This window comes from Phoca vitulina, unplaced genomic scaffold, assembly GCF_004348235.1.
Source record: "Phoca vitulina isolate PV1807 unplaced genomic scaffold, GSC_HSeal_1.0 scaffold1, whole genome shotgun sequence".
Taxonomy (NCBI): domain Eukaryota; kingdom Metazoa; phylum Chordata; class Mammalia; order Carnivora; family Phocidae; genus Phoca; species Phoca vitulina.
Window position 1 is genome coordinate 66,202,211 of NW_022589704.1, and position 17,662 is coordinate 66,219,872.

General features: G+C 39.0%; 1 protein-coding gene across 3 annotated transcripts in view; it reads left to right on the plus strand.

The window, feature by feature from the left end:
- Positions 1-17,662, plus strand: part of GRB14 (growth factor receptor bound protein 14) — a 112,099-nt gene that overhangs the window by 58,431 nt on the left and 36,006 nt on the right. For all 3 annotated transcript variants that reach the window (XM_032409246.1, XM_032409247.1, XM_032409249.1), the window contains one exon: positions 11,453-11,609. In XM_032409246.1, the coding sequence (XP_032265137.1) occupies positions 11,453-11,609 (157 nt within the window). The remainder of the gene's footprint in view (positions 1-11,452; positions 11,610-17,662) is intronic.

The following is a 17,662-nucleotide window of genomic DNA, read 5'->3' on the forward strand; positions in this document are numbered from 1 at the left end:
CAACAGTCTCACTCTTGCTTGGGGGCAGTCTCAGGGCTGGCTCTCCTGGCCGTGCCCCAGGACCCCAAGTCAAATCTAGAAAATAACAATCTCTTTTTGGCAGAAGAAAGAAGAAAGACATTTGGTAATTTCAGATATTAAACCCTCTGAGAGGGTAGGGTAAAGATTTTCTACCCCTGGAAGATAGAAATAAATAATACTTGCTCTTCAGACAGTTCCTAAAGAGGAATTCGAAAATCATTTTTGGCACACATGCCATTGTCAGAAAGTGAGTATAAATGCGTCCTAATCAGCATGCGTGTTTGGACATATACATTCAATTGTGTTTGTGAAAATACCAGGAATTTTATTTTATAGTTTCAGAAGTCAAATTCGTTTGGGTAGTTCTATCAAGATTCAAAGAATTATTTTGACATCATCTTTCTAAAATACTAGGGAGAAACTCCAGCTTGAGTTCTAGGAAAGGTTGTTACCGAGGTGACTTTATATACAGTGTATGTGTATAGTATATATATATACATATATATATATGTATATATATATATAGCCAAAAAAAAAAATCCTTATTGAAGATGTACACATGGTTTATCTGAAACATTCAAATTAAGAATATTTTAAAATGGCTTTAAACTTTTTAAAACTCTTGTAATTATAATAGGACGTCCATAGGGTTAACAATGTTAAAATTGTAGTTTTCAAAACATCCTGTTTTCTCTGTTTGTGCTCACTGAGAAGTAAAGACTCCCTCTGCTGGCTGTTTCAGAACATGCAATTTTTCGGGCAAGTTAATGCTGCAAAAAGTGAAACCCAAAGAACAACCTGTCTTGACATTCAAAAAGCTGGGTGCCTGGGGACATATGTGCATTTCTATGCTGTGGTTTTTAGTTATCTAATACTTTTATCTGGGATGCCATATAGAAGCAGCGGCTTAACAGCAGCATGAACGTTGGAGGAACAGAGCGGCAAGAACAGGGTCAGGGAGGGGCCCGGAGACAGATTCCCTGGCTGGCTCTGCCAGGGGATAGCTGGGCATCCCCAAGCAAGTCAGACCCTCCTCAGAAGTGGCTTCTTTGTTTGTAAAATGAGAGGATTTCAGTGGATATTCTCCAAGAGTCCTTTTGACCTTTACTGTTTTGTGTTTCGAACAGTATTGATTATATTTCTTTTACAGGAATATGTTCTATATGTGTTTTGCACCAATATAAAATAAATATTTAGAAAAACGAAGAAAAGGTAAAACGACCAAAATGGTTATAAATCACTTGCTTCTACTTCTGTCACAGCATGGGAATGTTAGGCCTAGAAAGTGATATTTTGTATGCTATTGTAAGTTTATACTGATGTATATATATATATATATATATATATATATATATATATATATATATATATATAATCTATATATACACTATTATAATATCTCCCAAATGTCCCAGAAACACTGAACACAGAATATTTCATTAATCCTATGGTACCTTAAATTACAAGAAGTGTCATTATTTTATATGTTTCCAATTATATCGATCATACCACTGATGGCAAGTTACTTCCAAGTTTCAGAGAAGTTAAATGTGAGGAAACGTGCTTTTAAAAATTAGTAAAATAAGGTAGTTCCTAAAAGTGCTTCACTTGACACCAGGCAGCCCAAGAATTGCAGTAAAATGTCCGATGTGCCCCGGGCACTAATACATATTTTCTTTCCTCTCTTCCTGTTTGCCCCCCTCTCTTCTTAACCCTTCCTCCATCCCTCCCCAACTCGTCCTTCCCACTGTGTGACACCGTTTTTAACTTTTTTTGCTTAGATGTGTCTTATGGGTATTCTGGGAATACACGATTGCTTAAAACCTGAAATGAGATACTGGAATAACATTGTGTCCAACATAAGCATGACCAGTGGTTTTCTGCTTTAAATCTGAATAAGCATTAGCACTTGTGAAGGTTTTTTTTACTTCAAAGATGAATTAGCACTGGCATCGTCACAGGAATTACATGAGTTTTAAAAATACTGAGGCTTCAGAGAACACTCCTTTGATGAAGTCATTGGAAACATGAGTATGGGATTTGGGATTTGACCATCTTTATTCATATTGGATTTAGGTCCTAAAATAACACGTCTATATACATATGTAGATATGTGTGTGCGTGCTTTAGGGTAGCTTTAGACTTCGTTTTTAATGTGTGCCTTCTTTTATAATGAAATTGGAGCTGTTTCTTTTGCCTTTTCCCCCCTGCCACATAACAGAGCATACGGAAAGGGCTCCCAGTTTCTTCTTTGCAAAACTGAACCCATACTTGAGTCTTTCTTGCCACCCTGGAGGAAGAAAGGAAGCCCAAGGAAGGAGCAGCCTGTGGGGCTCTTGGCCTGAGAAGGAGAGCAGAAACGGTCAGGAACAGAGTTGGAGGCTCAAATAAAGTAGAGGGGCATCAAGAGGACTTTCTGCCTGCCCCTTGGCCTGCAGACTGGCTTTCTTCACTTGGGTGGAAGCCTGGCCAGGCCACGATCTGGCAATGTCGCTCTTCCAAGCTGTCAGGTGTGACAGTGCTCAGTCCTCTGCCATCTAGCCGTGGGGCATTGCCACACTGGGCCCCTTTGGCTCAGTGCTGCATAGGAAACAAATTAACACATCCTAAATCTCCATCCTTACATTTTGAATTTATATCCGAACTCCTGGAGGTTCTACATGGATCTCCACTAACACAGGTCCTTCAACTCGATTTGTTTATCTATGTATCCAGGCATACCCTGTGGTTTTCCTGTTGAGATGAAATGACATACAAATGTAGACACATTCAGAGTTTTTACAGAGATGCTGTGGGGATGATCCAGCTTGGGACCCTGAGGACTGCAGACTAATGGAAAGAGCCTGTCTCAGCCAGTGGTGACGTGATGGACCTGCCTCAGCGAACTCAGAGCCGTCTGCCTCTGCTTTTGAATGTGAGAGAAAAATTAGCCTCAGTTTGGTCAATAGGCCATTGTAGGGTAGGCTTTCTGTTACTTATAGAACCTGCTCCCAAATGGTTAGGTCATCATGTGGTTATTTATCATTATTCTCTTACCACTTTGTAATCATATTCTTATAAAATTACCATTTAAAACTTAATTCTCTGTTTCCAGCCATTGAAGAAAGGCATTCTGTCATTTGTTTATCTAAAAAATGATCCCATCTGTGGTGACCTCCTCACTGGTTTGCTTTGATGGAAACCAGTGTCCAGGAGTGCTGGGTGAGGACCCGCCTTCTGCAGGCCTCCTGACCCCTGCGCTTCCTCACCTGCTCCTCATAGCTTAGTGCCTTTGATCTCGGTAAAGTGGTCTATCGTTGCATGCATGTGTTTTTGCTTCTTCAGCCCTTGGTGTCTTTGCTCATAAATATTTGTCCTGCCCAGATGTCCTCTGACCTTTTTTTTTTTTTTTTGAATTCTTACAGAATACCAGAATTGAAATGGGCCAGAGAAATCACCTTATCCACCTTTGTTCAGTTCACAGATTTCATGAAAACTTGCCTATGTTTTCTCTTTGGTCTCAATGTATTTTTTCCTCCCTTGGGGGTTTTCAAGCCCTATGAGGTTTCAAAGTCTACTGTTTAGGAATCCTTAATGTTGTCTTCTCCGGGCCTGTGCATGATGGGCTCATTCATCACTAAAAGAATAGTTTTGGTTATCAGCTCTGTGCCAGGCATTGTGGCAGCTGCTGGGGCCACAGTGGGACGCAGACATTGACGTCATTCCTGCAGCATTCTGAGCATTGGAGGCTGATGGATAGTCATTTACATAGTTGTGGACACACATACGTGGAACAAAGGGCCTGGAACTAAACTGGGAGGGTCATTGAAATTTCCCCACAGAAATGATGGTTCATCTGAGGGATGGAAAGTAGAAGGTGGGGGGGGGGGGACAGTGTACAAAGCAGCTCTAGTAGTGTATGCAAAGACCCTGTGTCAGGAAGGAGCATGGCTATTTCAAGAAACTGAGAAAAAATAGTATGTTCGGAGTTAGAGAATAAGGAAAGGATTACAGGGCATACATTTGACAAGAGCCACAGGATATGGAATAGACCTGTTTGTGCCGGTTGGTTTCTGTAGTTCTGAAATTGGTGGCAGTATCTATTTTGAATTAGTATCTTTCTATTTTGAGTTAATATCTTATAACTTATAATTGAACATATACTCTTTATGCTCAAGTAAAATGTGTTTTTGAAATATTTTTTAATGGAGAGAATTTAAGACACCCTACAACCTGGTTTCTCTAAACTCTGTACTATTTTGCTCTTAATAAATATTTGACAGCTAGAAAAATAACACAAGGTGGCAATAAAGAAGCAGTAGCTTTCCTTGAGCTGTTAGGGTCTTTTGGAACAGAATTTGTTTTTAAAATATACCATTTTGTTAGAGATTTGGAATAAGTAATAATGAATATATTATTTTCCATTTCCTTCAAGGGAACACACTGAGTTGCTTAATTCAAAATATCTAAGAATGTCTTCGTTTATCTTAGAACACTGCATTCCTTATTTAGAAGAATGTAAAAATCCAGGGCTACTCTGACCTTGATATAAAAATATTTCTCATGATTTAGGTCCATTGCCTATCTGTTGAAAATAATAGGAAAAAAAAAACCCGGAAACATTAAAAGATTGCTTTATAATCCTACTGCACTTGGATGGCAAACTTTTAAAGAAATAAAACTACTTTCTACTGTAGAAAGCTGTAAAAGTAAGCTTTACTTCGGGACCTAGGTGACATCACACCTCTGTGGGCCTTATTTCTTACTTCCTATTAACCGTATGTGAACAACATATAATTAATAGATACAATAAATTAATGTTTCTTTTTAGAAGTTATATACTTTTCATCATGGGAAGGCCTTGGTATTTAAATGTGCTGTTTAAATTATTTTAAACTAAATAGTAGTAAATAAAAATCAATGTTTAATTAAATATTAAGTGTAGTATTTAAATGTAGTTAATTTAAAAATTAAATTTAAATTTTCCCAAAGTAGAAACTTTGACACAGAAGATAACCATGTCCCAATGATCTTTTTTCTTCTCTTTTCCTCTTTCTTTCTTTTCCTTCCCCTCCTCCTCCTCATCCTCCTACTTCTTTTCTTTTAATTTTTCTCATTCTGTGGATTCTTGGTCATGTATGCTTAATCCATGCTCATTTTTTACCTGCTGAATGATTATTCCTGCTCCCTCCTCCCATCTCTGAAATGACAAAGGATAAGTGGGAGAAAGCTACCCTGTAGCTAATTACTTACCAAGGGGTCCACTGCCCCCCTTTTGCTCTGTGACATTGACCCATGACCGGATGACAACCCTGAGTTTGCTTCACATGTTCCAGGATGAATCCAGGTTGGGAAGGAACTAGCTTGCTCTCCCGTGCCCGTCGCATTCCTGGGGGCTGCAGGGAGGAGGAGGAAGGCCGACAGTCTGGCTCTTGCCCAGTGCTTTCCGAAGGCTTTTCGAATAGTCTGTTCTGAGAATCAGAATTTCTGGTGATTGTAGCAGATGAATCCGATGCATACTTTGGGGGGCAAGGTGATACGTATTGAATTGACTTTCAAATTTGATCTCTTTATTTTTCAGAAATAAACCGTTGTCTTATATTTTAAATATTTTATCTCTTTTAGTCTCAAGGCTTTAGGGACCTCAAGCTTTCTTCTAAAAAGTTAACTATTTCTTGCCACCTCTATATATTTGAACGTTGTTGTGTCTACTGCTTTGAATATGGGTTTTTAATCTCTTGCCTCCACTTTTATGGAGGGCAGTCGAGGGGAATTGAAGTATAAAGTGTATAAACTACCTCAATAAGGATGTCAGCCAAAACAGAGATCATGTTCCACCCACGTTCGAGCACGTCCCCTGCAGGGGTTACTATGTCCGTGTAGTGCATTTGCTCTGCTAGACACCATATGCTCCCAGTGCAGTTTTTGAAGCTGTAAACCCCTCCAAAGGCCAAGGTTGCCCTGACTGTCAGGATTACAGTGACATGGAAGGGTTGCCTAAACACAGCCCGTGTGTACACTGTTGGCTGTCCTTGGGCGCTTTCTCTGTTTATGCTGCGGGGATGTTATGGACAGACCTTATCAGTGTGTGTCTCTCTTGCTGGTCAGGTATCTATTCATTGATGAAACAGAGAAAGTTCCTATTCTTCTTTAGTGTCAGGCAGCATTTCTTCCTACTGGCATATAATTTCAAATGATCAGTTGGTATGAATAATATTTTCCTCCCCCTATTTTTCGCTTTATAAAGCAAGCTGGGAATTGGGACCACCGAACTGGAAATTATAATATCCCTTTATTAAGTATCATAATTATATGATTTTAAGATCTCTTTTTTACCACTCAGTATGTAGAGGAGACAGGATACCACTATTTTGCTCTAATGATTAAGAACAGCCCTGCTGTTTGTTTGTTTGTTTTTACCTAATCACAAAAGTTTTTAACTTAGTTTTAATCCATACTAGCCATGGAGGAAATGACTTGACTTCTTTTTTTAAATAAGACGGTTTTGTGTAATACTTTTGGCAAGAGGCATATTCAACTCTCCTAGAGAGTTAAGGCCTAGATGATCTTTCCCCTTTTCATAGATTTTAAGGAGGAAAAAATAGTAAAAAAAAGAAAGAAAAAAATAGTAATAAAATGAGACTTTTTAACAAGGCACCCCTTTGTAGAATAAGGAATTTTTCACAATTATTGAGTAGATTTGAGAGATGACAGGGATTTACTGCTGTGGAATATCAATTAAAATATAATTTTATCATTCTTAGGTAAATGTGTACTTGGGATAAATGTCAGAATTAAATAAGAGTTTAAGAATACGAGTTTGAAATGGAGCTCAAAAGAAAATATTAAACTTTTCTTCGAGCAGGTGTTATCTATTTTAAAATGAATACATGTACCTATTACAAACATTTGAGTTGGCCTAGCCCTTCTAAATGTATGTGTTTTGATTCTTGGAAACCTGTGTCTTTCAAATTCGCAACAATGTAGTCTAAAGAAAATAATGGCATTTCCTAATTGGTTAGATACATTTTTCATTTTCCCCAAATTTACCTCTTGTTCAGTTCTTGTCCACTTCTTGAATTTGGTTTAGTCTTCAGAATGTCTCCAGTCTTGTTTTGTTGTTGTTGTTGTTGTTTGTTTTTTTAATTTCTCAATTCCTCTGATATAAAAGAGCATGAAAAGTAAGAGCCCAGGTGATGGGAGTTTACTGGAAGAAAACATGGGTAGTCAGAAATTACTGGGAACCTTCCCAACGGCCCCCATGTCATTCTCATTTCCCCTCCATCTCCTGGCATGGGATTTGCCAAGTGGCCTCTGAGGAAATTGAAACAGTGGCTCATCATTGTACCACCTGAAGGAACAGCCACAGGCTCAGATCCTCTTTTCCTCTCAGGAGTGGTCGTCTTCACATTGCTTTTGTCAGGAGCGTGCACCAGGGCCTGATCCAGTCAGTGTTCCACAGTACATGGACATAGACCAGACAGCATCCCTTAGAATCCCACCAATTGTCTAGCATGGATACAGATCCTCAAGACACACACTTAAGAGCACTAGCCTTCCTGCATGCAATCATGGGAAGCACTGAAATTCCAAGCAAATCTTGGGATTTTAGTGAACCACATGTGTTAACCAGAAAATGAATGAATTGAAGTGAAAGCTCAAACAATTGCGCCTGATTTTGGCTGTGTATTTTCATGATCTTCTTCATACGACTCCATGTAGCAACCTCAGTGACTTCACAACTCAGAACTGCCCACAAACAGCGATACTGAGTCAATTCTTACCTGGAACTATATTTATAGGAAAACTTGTTTATTTGTTGATCATTGAAAATAATTTTAATTTACCAAGCATAACAATTTAATCACATACTTTGTGACAAAATATTTTTAAAGTTTGTAAATATGTATTGAGTCCCTCCTATGTCAAAAACACTTTGATTGGCACTACAGGGGTACAAAGTTCATTTGTTCCAAAGATCTTTAGTAAGCCATACACTGCCTTGGGCTAGGTACCTGAAATATGATGTCAAATGATAAGTAAACAGAGATTTTCCTTGAAGGACTTTATTATTAGTACAGTTGAGGAGAAAGACATGCAAATAGAAAATTACAAAATAAGAGCATGGAAAAAGGGCACTGTAAATTACAAAGCCTTGGGTAGTCAGGGAAGCCTTTCTCAAGGCAGAGGCATGGAAACTGGGGCCAAATAATGAGTAGGAATTTGCCAAATAAAGCATGTTGTTGGAGGCTGAAGTGTTGATTCCAAGTAGAGGATAATTCACATGCAACTAAGAAAGAACAGGTTGCAAGTACCTGTCATATTTGGCTAGGATCACAGAATGTCCTGTTCTGCAGGCTGGTTTCCTGGAGAGGGTCCATGCTGTGTGCATGCTAGAGTTTGGGCTTTATTCCATGGGTTCCCATTTTCCTGGTTCCCTTTCTACCTCACTTGATCTTTCAGACTTTCTTGCCTCTAAGTCACCAGTCAATATTGGTATTTCTCAGGGTTCAGTTTAGATTCTGTTTTTCCTTTGTTCTTCCTCTTCTCCCTCGCCAGATGTATCCATGTCTATGTATTTGTTTACTACTTAAAAGCTCGATGGTTCTTAAGTCAGTTCTGAACTTAGGACCGTACATCCCTATCACCGCCATCCTACCTACCACTTCAGTTTCCTTAGGACCAGGCTCCCTGTTTGCCTCAACTGCCTTCCCTGACTCCTCTCAGTCTTAGAACCTGCCAAATTCCTTCTTTACCAGTGCACCCAGGGACTTCTGTTCCCTTAGCCTGAAGTGCGTTCACCTTCCCTTTGCCTAGCTATTGCCCACTCTTACTTCAGGTCTTGGCTTAAATATCGCTTTTTCATGGATATCTTCCAGGTCTCTCTTAACCTCATTTTATGATTAGTAATATGCTGCATTTTTATGCCCTAGTTTATAATTATTTTTTTAAAATACTGCTTTCCCCACTAGACTTTAAGCTCTCTGAAGGAAACAACAGTCTCTGTCTGTGTCAGCCTTGTTTTAAAACACTTAGCAAAGGATGTGTACCTTGTAAGAGGTCTCCGTAAACATGATGAGCTGCGTGAGTTAGGACAACGAGGAGCCATTGAAGAACTTTAGTAGCAGAATGACCTGATTGGATTGGCAATTAGCAAGTTTATTCTGCTAGCAGTATGGAGACTGAATTGGAGGGGGTCCATGGCTAGAGCAAGAGAGATAAGTAGGTGGGTGTTGCCACTAGACACTTAGAGCCTCAGAGCACATCTATGATAAAAACACAAAGAAATCAAATTCAGTTGATCCAGGAGCTCAGAGATATTCTCAGGACTCTTTCCATCTCTTAGCATGGCTTATTCCATGTGGACCTCATTTTCCCACAGTCTTTCTCTTTGTGAACAGTAACAGCTTCATCCTACATCTGTCTAGTAGGAAAGAGGGTCCACTTTATGGTTATGTGAACAGATATCCAGACTGCCTTTCTGACTGGTTCTGATTAGGTCATGTGCCCTTCTCTGAAATAACTACTGTCACCAGAGGGGTTCTGGGTGCTGGTTGACCAGTCTGGATAATAACTATCGGATCTGAGGCAGTGGTGCACTGGCAAACTGGCCCTAAAAATAATGTTGTTGTTTTTTTAAAAAGGCCTATTTGTAGCAATTACCAATTTCTTTGGTATCCAAGCTCCTACTGTGGCTGATTTCAAGATGGATGCCTGGCTTGCGGTTCCTGAATGTTTAACAACTGGCTCTTCCAAGCCAGTCCCCACAGCTCCGGCTCTCCATGGCTGAGCTGACGGCAGAGCTGCCAGAATCAGAGAGACTGATGGCGAGGGAGGCAGTGTGCTCTAAAAGGCGATCAGAATATTGTTAGAAGATAGGTAGGTGCCTGGTAGCCAGTCCCACAAGGAAACTTGCCCTGTACCATGCAAAATATACTTTGATGTCATGATTTTATTTTACCTAAGAATTTTTTAAAGTTCCTGTATCATTTCCTTGAATAACATTTGTAAGCACCATGTAATATTCCATTCTAGGAAAATACTATCATTTACCATTCTTTCATTGTTGAATATTTAGATTGATAGAATTATATGTAGTGCCTGCTGGATAGGTCTATGCCTGAAGCCATTTTCCACATTTAGGACGGAGTTGAGATAATTTACACTATGTGGAATTACTGAGTCAAAGGAATGGACATTTAATGCTTTTGAATACATTCCAATAGGTGTACAAAATAGTTTTACCACTTTATATCACTTCTATCACTGTAAGAGAGAGCAAGTATTTCATCGCACTGTTATTAAGTGTAATTAAAAAAAATTAGTAGGATAGAATTAATATGTCATTTTAATTTAATTTGCAGTTTGAATTACTAAAAATGTTGAAATGTCTATATTTTTGTAACAAGTGTATTTCTTATAGTGAATTTTCTTACCATTTCCCACTTGTGTTATGCGTATATGTTGCTTTTATTATACTATTATCATAGGTATTTATCTTCTTATAATTAATTAATGTAATTAGTGGAATAATTATATGATTAATAGTGGAAATTCTAGCACATAGCACAACTTGGTAAATGTTGAGGGGAGTGTTGTGTATGAAATTCTCCCTAATTCTGTGTAATTACGGTAACATTAGCTGCCTTAATAGATAAATACAAATTCACAGTATGTAAACACAATAAAAGTTTATTTCTTGCTCATGTCAAAGTTCCATATGGGTGTTCTTATTTGGGCAGCTTTCATGTGGTCATGAAGGGACAAAGGCTCCTTCTGTCCCAAGGCTTTTCTCCCCTCTGGATCCTTGTCATTTCTATTCAATGGGAGGCTGACATTAGAGAATGGGGAACAATACGTGGGAGGTTTTTATGGACTAGGCCTGAAAGTGCAATATTGAATGTGCTTACATTCCATTGACTAAAAGTCAATCCCATGGACACAACTAATTGCAAAGGAAAAAAGAAAAAGAATCTGGTATACATCTAACCAGTCTTTGCCAAAATTTCCATAACCTGAAATAAAGAAATCTTTTCATAAAGGCTGATTCTACTTACCGCTTTTACTACCTGTATATATCTGGGAATAAATTGACCATATTACTTGGATAATTTATAAGATATAAGTATGGAATGGAACATTTTACGTGTTGTTAAGAGATATGTAGCTTTTTAATAGACCAGAATGGTAGAGCAATGACGTTGAATGGTCATTGAATGTCCTCTCATCTAGACACTGAAGAGAAGAGGGTGGAAGTTATCGGACAAAGTGATTTTGACCGGCGATAAACAAGTCTTAGATAGGCAACATTTATTCAGTGTTTTAGAAAATTTAATGTATAAGAATCCATATAAGGACTTTGTAATCAGCTCAACCAATAAGTTTGATGACTTACTACAATGATATTTTTAATAGGATATGTTAGCTCATTTTCTTATTTCTACCTACACAGGTAATTAAAGTATACAGTGAAGATGAAACCAGCAGGGCTTTAGAGGTACCCAGTGACATAACTGCCCGAGATGTTTGTCAGCTGTTGATCCTGAAGAATCATTACATCGATGACCACAGCTGGACCCTTTTTGAGCATCTGCCTCACATAGGTCTAGGTAAGGATACAGAACCATAATCCACATCATTGCTTTTCTGTTTGTTTTAGTTTCATCATATGGCAAAGATTTTCTTCAGACATAGAAAAATAGAAGAGAATTATGAATAGTCCTTTTCTTTATTTTGGTGTTGCTAGTTGGGAGAAGATTGTAACACAAAATGAAAGTAAGGGTAGAAATATTACACATTTCCCACACTTCTTTGTTTAAATAATGCTCTATGAGAATTTGGGAGCCAAAACAGAGTCCAAATTGATAGATAAATTTCGTAATAATCTTTGGTGGCACAAGCAGCATTTTTTTTGAGAAGTTAATAAAACAAGCTGTTATTTGAACTACTTTTTGAATTGGTTGTCAGGCAGACATGGGAAGTATCCACACTGGTTCTCTTCATGGGTGTGTGTACCCTAAAATTTTCTTGAAGAATTAAGTATCTCCTCTATATTTTAAAGTCATAAACATAAAGAGTATTCTTTCAAAACATTTTTTTAAAAGATTTTATTTATTCATTTGACAGAGATAGTGAGAGCAGGAACACAAGCAGGGGGAGTGGGAGAGAGAGAAGCAGGCTCCCTGCTTAGCAGGGAGCCCGATGCAGGGCTCTATCCCAGGACCTTGGGACCATGACCTGAGCTGAAGGCAGACGCTTAACAACTGAGCCACCCAGGCGCCCCTCAAAACATATTTTTTAAAATGCATTTTTTAAAAAATGCATCTCTGTGTTGTAAAATGTAGAGGGTTTCTCCCCCAGTTTTTTAAAATAGGGTATAAATGATTTTCGTCCTTCTACTAGAGTGAGACAGAATTTGGCACCAGTTTTCTTTCACCTTTTCTTATTTTTACAGGTATGAGTGTAAAAAAAAAAACATGTTTCCATAATAAGTAGTGAAAAAGAAAGGAGTTTGTGATGGTAATGCCATTCGATTCTTTGGAATTCCATATGCGTTTCCTGTGGCTGCTGTAACAAACGACCACAAACCTGGGGGCTTACAACAACCAAAATTGATTGTCTCACACTTCTGGAGGCCAGAAGCCTGAAATCAGTATCACTTGATTGAAATCAAGGCATTGCCAGGGATGCACTTCCTCCGGAGGCTCCAGGAGAGTCTGATCCTTGTCTCTTGCGGCTTCTGGGGCCGCTGACATTCCTTGGCTCCGGCAGCCTCACTTCAGTCCCCCCTCTGTGGTCACACTGAATTTCCCTCTTCTGTCTGTGTCAAGTCACCCTCTGCCTCTCTCTTATAAAGATGGTACCGGTTAGAGCTCACCCGGATAATCCAGGATAATCTCTTCATTTCAAGATCCCTTAATCATATCTGCAAAATCCTTTTTTTTCCCCCCCTTCTTATCAAGTAACATTCACAGAAAACCTAAATTCTTGAAGGTGTGCCATTCCCCGCCAGTGTGATGGGCCTCGCCTTCCTAGGGCAGAAAATGTTCAACATATATTTTCTGCATTGCTGTTTGTCACTAATTTGACTTCTATTCATGACCATTCATCTCCTAAAAGTATAGTGTTAACTCTCAATAGATAGCTGCCATAGTCTAAACTAGTTTTACATATGCTTGTGAGACTACAGCTCTTAATTAGCATAATATGTAATTACAGTATTTTATACCCTTGATCTTTTTCTTTTGGAGCAACTTTACATTTTTTTGGTTATAGTCACTATAGTTTATTGCTAACAAATAGCTTGAAGTTTAATAATAAAAATCTACCCTGTAAATCAAGCCCCAGTTTTTACTGAGACCACAGCAAGTTATATTAAGGAATAAAGTGCACAGGTTCTTTTAATGTGGAGGCTTAAAGTGGAACATTGAGAATTAATTTGAGTTACATACTAAATTTAAACTTTTAGGCATCAAATAGAAATATATTTCTCCATTACTGTATTTTCTGGAAATGCTGAAATAAAATCAAAGATGTGAGATATTGTCTCCTGGCTTCATCAACCATGCATTTAGACCAAAGATTATGAGAAGGAAATTGAGTTCCACAGCTTTCTTGTGTTCTTTTTCTTTCCTTTTGTTTTCACTCAGATTATATCTCTTTTTAAAGAGATTTTATTTATTTGAGAGAGAGAGCATGAGCCTGTGCACACGTGAGCAGGGGAAGGGCAAAGGGGGAGGGGGGGACAAGCAGACCGCACTGAGCACGGAGCCGCTGTGGGGTTCAGTCCCGGGGCCGCCTAATGGACTGAGCCCCCCAGGCGCCCCTCAGATGATATCTTTAAACAGTAGAAAAATTGCTGACATAGTGCTCTCCAAATACTAATGCATATTAGATTTACCAGCTTCCATTTCTTTTATTTATTTATTAGCTGCTTTATTTCTGTAAGGATACACTGAAATGTTAGATGTTGATAGCTAATGAATATCTCTATTTTCCTTACTTATTTTTATTTAATTTCTCTGTTTTAACATAACCTGTTTTTACTTTTGTAGACTACCTTCTTTGTGTGTGTGTGCACCTAAAAATACATCTTGAGGGTTTTTTTTTCTTTTCACTTTATAGATTCCACAAAAACTAGGAACTCTTCCTGCCTTTTCCTGTTGACTTCCTCACACAGTTTAGCAGATATTTACTGACTGTTTTATACCAAGCCTATTTTGTTTGTGGATCTTGGGGGTACAGTATGAACATAATAGACAAAAAACACTGCCCTTGCGAGTTTGCATACTTCTCGGAAGAGAAAGAGATGAGACACATGACTAAAATCTGTAATCCCTTAGGTGATGATAAGTACGGGTTTCTCCGGCTGTCTGAAAGTAGAGCACTCCTATGAAAACTTTCGTAAGCTGAAATGGTATAAAGCAAAGAGGCATTTACCATTAATTTATATGGGAAAATATTTGAGCATTCCCAGACCCCAGAAATAACCTCTCTTAGCATTTTCGGGTATCTTAGGACACATCTTGCCAATAGATGCACAAAATAAATCAAGATAAAGCACAGATGCTCACAGACAAAATTCAAAGCTGCGGGGGCTTGATGCTTGAGAAGCTGAGTGTGGTTCCCTGGAAGGAGCTTGCCGGGACCACTCTCGCTGCGGCTCCATGGTGCACATGGCCTTTATAAGAGCTCACTGCAAAGCAAACACTGAATGGCATTTTCACTTTTCACCTTTTTTGTAAAAACAAAAATCCTCTTTGGATTTCTTTTTTTTTTTAAAAAAGATTTTATTTGTTTTAGAGAGCATGAGAGTGAGATTGAGAGAACGAATGGTGGGGAGAGACAGAGGGAGAAGCAGACTCCCCACTGAGCAGGGAGCCTGACGCGGGACTCGATCCCAGGACCCCGGGATCATGACCTGAGCTGAAGGCAGCCGTTTAACTGACTGAGCCACCCAGCCCTCCCTTCCCCTTTGGATTTCTGTTGGTTGGCAAAAACAGATACTAATGTAGGTCTTTTGTAAAAGCAAAGAGGTGTAATGTGAACTTTTGAAAAGTTGGAGTTGCCTGTATTGGGGAGAAAAGGAAGGCAGGGCAGAAGAAGGAAAGAGCATGCTAGGGGTGAGTGAGAGATGCACTTTAACTAGAGGGATCAGGGAAGGTGTCCCTGAAGCATGATATGGAGGAAAATCTTTGTGGTAGCGTGCTTGTGTTCAGGCCACAGCCCGAGGCCAGCACTTCTGGAGTAAGGTGGGGGGTGATGGAGTGGACTTCAGTAGGGCTACTGCAGAACCAGCTCGTGTAGGGTCTCAGAGGCCCCAGAGGGCCTTGACTTTTACACTGAGTGAGAGAGAAAGTGAACGGAGTTCTTTGAGTCAGAGAGCAATATGATCCTGATTTAGTTTTGAAAGTTCAGTTGACCCTTGAATAACATGGGTTTGAACTCCGTGGATACACTTATATGTGTTTTGGTTTTTTTTTAAATAAATTCCATCCAGTACTGTAAATTTATTTTCTCTTTCTTATAATTCTCTTTATAACATTTCTTTTCTCTAGCTTACTTTTGTAAGAATATAGTATCTAGTACATGTAACGTCACAATATGTATCAATCGGCTGTGTATGTCATCAGTAAGCCTTCCAGTCGACAGTAGGCTATTTACTAGTAGTTAAGTTTTAGGGGAGTCAAAAGTTTCATACAGAATTTTGGCTGCAAGGGGAGGTCTGCACCCCTATGCTTCACATTGTTCAAGAGTCAACTGTGTACTACTCAGAAGGCCAGAATTCAAACTTTTAGAGGCTAAGCAACTTTGTTTTGCTTCTATATCCAACTACCTGTGGCTTCCTGGATCAATCCTGGCCAGTATGTCATTTCTCCTAGTTGCACATGCCCTGTTGGACCATCTTCACAGGATAGTCTACCCTGGTATGAGGTGTGGTATTTGTGAGACCCTGAAGCCTTATAGGCGAGATCATTGTGACTTGTGGGATAGATGAGAGTTAAGTGTTTTCTGCACTTGAGGTCACATTAATGACCAAGATAAGCTTAGGAAGGTGTCAGAGACATTTTATATTGTTAATAAATGTGCTACCATTGTTGCTTGATCCCTTAAAACACGTCACAAATTTACTAAAGTCAGATGGAGGAGCACTTGACATTCAAAATATGGTAGGTTTATGGAATCGAAAGTCTGTTTTCAGAGTGACATTTTCTGTGGCAAAGGAAACTTCAGTCTTATTAGTAGTTTTAATATGAATGTATGTGTGATGACTACTATTAACGTGTATCTTATATGTGCAGGGCACGGAGTGAGAGGTTGAACATTAATCTTGATAGACGCTCTCATCCCTTAGCCTCATAGCAACCCTGCAAGATGTGTTTTCTAATCTCCCTTTGACATACAGGAATACAAAAACTCAGTGATGAAATTCCTTGCCTAGAGTCAAGCATTGCTCAAATGTAGGTCCTTTCAGAGTCTAAAGTCTGCATTTTCCACTGAAGTGAGTTTTTTCTCCTCATGTTCCTGGGATCCCGTAGTTGGTTTGTCTCTTTCTCACTCTCCATCTTTGTCTCTCATCTGTGGTGTGAGAACAAGTTAAAATTTTGAACCCTCAAAAACATTTGAGATAAATTTTTCTTACCAGGGTGGTACTGAAATTACCAGGGTCCAACTGATCTAACCCAGTTCACTTTCTAGCAAGAGCCAGGTATTGCTTTTGGCTGAGCAAGAGGATCACGTTGGAAATGACTTATCCTTGAATTTGTACACAACATAAATGGTAATATGACATTTGGAACTCTGAATACAATATCAATATTTCATCTCTTCTGGCAAATAATTATTAATAGTATTCTGCTGGGAATTTTAATAGCCAGAGTAAATCATCAGAGGCAGCGAAACATCCTGATTTTGTTACGAATCTCTGATTTGCATGACTTGGGATCATGTCATGATGAGGTTCTACTTGCACACAGCTTTATGGACATTGAATTTAAAATATCAGTACCTCAACAAACATTAGCCCTTCTCTCATATAATGATGCTTTGTAACTTGTGTGTTCTAGTTCGTGGCCACTGGATGTCACTGTCGTTCCCCAGATGGAGCCCTCTGGGTTTCTAATCAGCGTGAGGATTGGGGAGGGAGGGAGTGGGGCTGGGGCAGAAACTTCAGTTTTAAGTCCTCTGGAACTTAATGGGATCCATGTTTATCTTGCTCCCATTTTGATTCCTAATTGAAGCCATGGTATGAAGCAGCGGCAATTAACACAATACCTCCAGCGCATACCTATAGACTCCTCGGGAAGAGGAATTAATTGTATTTTAGTGTCATTGCTGGGGACAGCTGAGAGTTCCATTGTGAATATCATCGTGAAGTGGCTTTAATAAGCAAAATGAATGACTGGAGGCTTTTAATGAAACCGTTTTTATGTGTGCAGCTATACCCACGTGATCTCTTTAAGACAGAAGCGGTGCACAGCCGTGCCAAGGAAACGCTTCACGGCTTTGAAGTGGCTCCTTCACTTTTTTCTTTTTCTTTTTCTTTTTCTTTTTCTTTCTTTCTTTCTTTCTTTCTTTCTTTCTTTCTTTCTTTCTTTCTTTCTTTCTTTCTTTCTTTTTCTTTCTTTCTTTCTTTCTTTCTTTCTTTCTTTCTTTCTTTTCC